Raw genomic sequence first — 5,022 nt, forward strand, 5'->3', positions numbered from 1 at the left:
CCGCCTCAAAATTCACGCCTGATTTCAAGAGGGCTAAATACTTCACTCTTTCAAATTTCTTTATATGAGCATAACCGTATGGAATAGATGGACAACAAGAAACGAACCAACCGATGAAATGAGCAAATTCTCGAATTTTATATTTGTCTAAATTTTTCAAGTGAGAAATCTCTTTAATAATTTTTTCTCTTTTTGCGAGAAGAAGTTCCAGGCTCATTTTTCAGCGAATTCAAAATAAAGCCGAGAAACTTGCACGAGTGAAATGGGATCCGAACACTCTTTTCTTCATTAATAATGACACCTTTCTCATTTGATAAATTAATTGTAGAGTTGACGTTATTCAGGCGAACTAATTTTGAATCTCCAATGAGTTGGATATCATCAAGGTACACCACCGATAAAAAAACGAAGCTTCTCGGATAACCAACCACAGACTTCATAATCTTAATAAAAACATGAGGGGCAGTATTTAGACCGGAAGGTAAACAATTAAGCTCATAAAGGGTTTTATCAAAATAGAACCTTAAATATTTTCTAAAACTAAAATTGATAGGAACTAAATAATATGCATCTTTTAGATCCAATTTCCCCATGAAAAAATTGTCACAAATTAACTTCCAAGCTATCGGGTCTCTCTAAACCCCTTGACAGGGGTGCGGAGAGCACGGCTGAGCAACCGACCGTGCGCGTCTCCGGGTGGCGGATAGGAGGCGGCCACTCGGATTAACCCGTCTTCGGTGGGAACCAGGTGGAGACACCTGGAGCCCCACGGGAGATGGGCCAAAAAAGTGGTTTACGATGGTTATAGGGCATCTCCAAATGGGAAACCAAGCGGAGAGCCTAAAGCCTCATCACGGACCAGCTTCCCAAGCCACAGGTGTCATGCGCGCGGGCGTCGTGCCAGTGATCATGCTTCGCTGGCACGGCGTCTCCACACCGTGCCAAGGCTGTATGACGCAAGCGGAGTCGCGTTATAAACGGTGCCCTCGGAGACCAGGCGACCTCCGAGTGTAAGTAGCCAAATTTCCTACCACAACTCACTAATGGGGACCTGACAGTAGCCAAGATAAAAACCCAAATATAAGACAGAAGCTCGGAGTGCATAGTGGGATCAGCCTACTTGCTCTACGACTCATAGAGCTACCGCCAACACGGGAAGTGGAGGAACGAATCAACATAATGCAGGAATACGGGCTAGAACTCCTGCTGGGCTGCGATGCCAACTCCCATCATGTTGGATGGGGGAGCTCCAATATCAATGCAAGAGGAGAAGCCCTACACAACTTCATTATGGAAAAAGACCGTATGCTTTTAAATAGGGGAACGGAACCAACCTTCATGGACTGCAGAAGACATGAAGTGCTGGATATCACCATCTGCACAACGGGTATGGTGGACGTGGTAAGAGACTGGAGGGTCTCTAAAGAGCCCTCGGGATCGGACCACAGTCAAATTCGCACTAAACCTGACTGGAAGGACGGACATAATTCAACGGAGGAATCCAAAGATCACAGACTGGAAGGGTTACAGAGAGTAGCTCTCCTTGAGAGTCCAGGACGTACCCTGCAGATTCAAGAATAAAGAGCAACTAGAGCACGCGGCCGAAAGTTTCGGAGAGGCGGTGCGACGTTCCTTTGAAAACAACTGTGTCCCACGCACCCAGACGGGAACCAAAAAAGTTTGCTGGTGGAATAACACACTAGCGAGCCTACGGAACCAGCTGAGGAAGGCGTGGAACAAGGTAAAGAACTCTTCCGATAGTATACACAAGGTAAGACGCTGAAAGAACGCAAGAATTTCCAGGCAAAGCTCTGGCGAAAGCCAGATACGACGGTTGGAAGAAGTTCAGCAGTGGCATCGGGAGTCTGCCCGAGGCATCGAGACTGGTAAAAGTCTTGGGAGTCAAAGACAAAGTCGTGTATCCACAAGGGGTGTAATGGGCAATCAACTCTTTCGAACACCTAAAGGCACCTGGACCAGATGAGATTTACCCGGTGCTTCTGCAGAGGGGAGTCAATACCATCATGGGTCCACTCACAAAAATTCTCAGAGCCAGTGTGGCTCTAAGAACCGTACCGCAGGTGTGGGGGGAATCCAAAATCGTGTTCCTACCCAAGCCTGGAAAAAATGGCTACGTCAAGCCAAGAGATTTCCGACCTATCAGTCTAACCTCCTTCGTCCTTAAAACACTGGAATGCCTGATGGACAGATCATATAAAAAGCTCACTGCTAATAGAGCGGCCACTGTCTTCATGTCGATACGCCTATAGAGAGGGAAGGTCTACAGAGACCACCGTGCATCATCTGGTGGCAAAAGTTGATGAGGAAATACAGGGAAAGGGCTATGCAATGAGAATCTTCCTTGATATCGAAGGGGTGTTCGATTCGATGAAAGCCATGTCAAAGAGGGTCTATCCACAGACCATCACAGACTGGATACGAAGCATGTTGATGAGCAGGACACTGACGGCAGCTCACAACGGAGTGAAAATAGAAGGACGCCCGGTAGGAGGATGTCTACAGGGTGGGGTTTTGTCCCCACTCCTGTGGTGCATAGTAGTGGATGAACTTCTAGAAAAACTAAAGGAACGAGGCCTCTTAGTATATGGCTACGCCGATGACGTGGCCATCTTCGCGAGAGGCAAGTTCCTAAACACGCTGAGGGATAGGCTAAGCTATTCCCTAAGGCCGCTAAAAGAATGGAGTTGCGAAACGAATCTGACAGTTAACCCTGAAAAGACGTCCGCAATGATATTCACCAGGAAATACAAAGTGGTAACCCCTAGACCACTGAGGTTAGGTGGAGCAGAAATTGCATACGCCACCTCAGTGAGATACTTAGGAGTTCAACTGGACCAGAAACTCCATTGGAAGGAGTACATCAAAACAGAGTTGAGCAAAACTTATGCTTCTCTGTGGGCATGCAAAAAGGGCAGAGATTGTGGCTTCAGCCCCAAAATCAGCATATGGCTCTATAAAATGGTGCTTTTGCAACGACTCATGTCCGCGGCGGTGGTCTGGTGGCTCACGGCGGAAAGGGCGGAAGTAAGGAACCGGCTAAAAGCTCTCCAAGGAAATTTCTTGAGAGCAGCAACCGGGGCCATGAAAACTACACCCACAGACGCACTGGAGGCAGTACTCGATTTGCCGCCGCTAGGCCTGCTGCTAGTGGGAAAAGCAGAATTAACAGCATACAGACTGGTATGTCCAGGGGAATGGATCCCAGCCAGGGCAGCATATACGGAGTTAAGTATCCAGAAAAAAACCGCCTGAACAACGTTCAGGACAGCACCACCAAGAAATATTAAATCAGGAAGTCCTATAAGTACTATATACCTGATAGAGAACACTGGAAAACAGTCAAGAGGACACTAGGAAAGCATGTTATGCACTGGTAAACGGACGGTTCAGAACAAAAGGACCGCTATGGAGCGGGACTATAGGAACCGATGGAGCACTATGAGGATAGCTGGTCCCTGGGGACCGACGCCTTAGTATTCAGAAGTCTTGGCCATCAAAAATATATATTTGGACAGACAGTCCGGCTGCCATCAAAGCACTCATAAAACCTAGCACAAATTCAAAACGAATCTGGGAAACCATGGAGGAGCTAAAAAAGCTGGAAAAACACAACAAGACAACCTTGGCGTGGGTGCCAGGACACGGAGGCATCCACGGCAACGAGAAAGCGGGCAGACTGACGAAGCAAGGGTCACTAAGTGAAACCGTAGCGCAACCAGTTGGTGTCCCCTCAGTCGTGGGCCAAAAAGCCATTAAAAACAAGATTCAGCGGGAACACACTCATCGTTGGAAAAACATAGAGAGCTGCAGGAAAGCCAGGGCAGCTATGCTTGGCCCAAGCAGCACGAGAGCCAAACAGCTTCTCAACATGGACAAGAAAGACCTGAGTACAGTGATCAGGTTACTCGCAGGACATGGGATATTTAAAGCCCATTGCAAAACCATAGGCATCAGCGAAGATGCCCTGTGTAGATTTTGCAAAGTGGAACCAGAGGACTGCCTGCACATCATGTGCGACTGCCCAGCATTAGCCGTGACGAGATTGCAATGCTGGGGAATCGGCTTCCTCACTAGTGATCGGATCAGTAGAAGAAAAGCTTCGGACTTCTCAAGACTGGCTATCAAGGCCGGGATAGAGATTTAATCTGCAACCTAAAAATGAGCGGAGCCACGATCACTCACAACGGAGTTCGGTGGCAATAGGGAGGCTTGTCCGCCCATCCGCAACACAAACTTAACTTAACTTAACTTCCAAGCTATTTTATAAACTTCAATCTTAAAATGTTCTGTCGCAATAAATTTATTTAGATTTTTAAGATTTAAGATGAGTCTACTTGAACCATCAGGTTTTGGAATCAAAAAAACATTTGATATGAACTGGTCTGATTCGGGGAGCCAATCGCTAATGGCTCTTTTCAACATTAATTTATTAATATGATCCTTAGCCAAATTTTTTTCTTGAAAAGTCCAGGCACGTTCGTGAGGAATTGATAATTGATGTGGTAGTTCCACAAAGGGAATATTATAACCTGGAATCCAATCGAAGATTCTTGAATCGAAAGTGATTGTTTTCCACTTATCAACAAAGAATCTTAATCTACCAGCGGGTCTTCTTACATCTAGGACTTCGGTGATTGAGATGATGACAGGTTTTGAGGGTTGCTGCGAAATCCTTTGGATTGATTGGTCCAATTCTTTTCGAAATTGTGGCTCGGACATGCTCTGCCTCTGTTCACGCCTGTGGACACCTTTCTGAGTGGTTGATGTTTAGGCGGGAATTTGAAGTTTTTTGGTTTTGTTGAATTTGGAACTTTTCCTTTCAGGTCTTTACTCGATTTTTTAATCAGTTTGGCGGCTTTGAGCCTATCGCTCAACATTGAACCAAAAACCCATTCGTCACGTTTCAAGGCTGATTCATTCAAGAAAGCGTTAACTTCTTCATTCAACCGTGGAGGATCCATGACGATACAATTTTTGGGTAAACGATGAGCTTTTAGTAAT

The 5,022-nt window shown here is 46.2% G+C and overlaps 1 protein-coding gene across 1 annotated transcript; it reads left to right on the top strand.

Moving 5' to 3' along the window:
- Nucleotides 1-2,748: 2,748 nt before the first annotated feature.
- Nucleotides 2,749-4,165, top strand: LOC105271621 (uncharacterized). Its single transcript, XM_011313279.1, has 2 exons — nt 2,749-3,250; nt 3,537-4,165. Exons 1-2 carry the CDS (start codon nt 2,749-2,751, stop codon nt 4,163-4,165), a joined length of 1,131 nt encoding a protein of 376 aa, XP_011311581.1.
- Nucleotides 4,166-5,022: the final 857 nt, after the last annotated feature.

Source organism: Fopius arisanus, unplaced genomic scaffold, assembly GCF_000806365.1.
Source record: "Fopius arisanus strain USDA-PBARC FA_bdor unplaced genomic scaffold, ASM80636v1 scaffold00114, whole genome shotgun sequence".
Lineage (NCBI taxonomy): Eukaryota > Metazoa > Arthropoda > Insecta > Hymenoptera > Braconidae > Fopius > Fopius arisanus.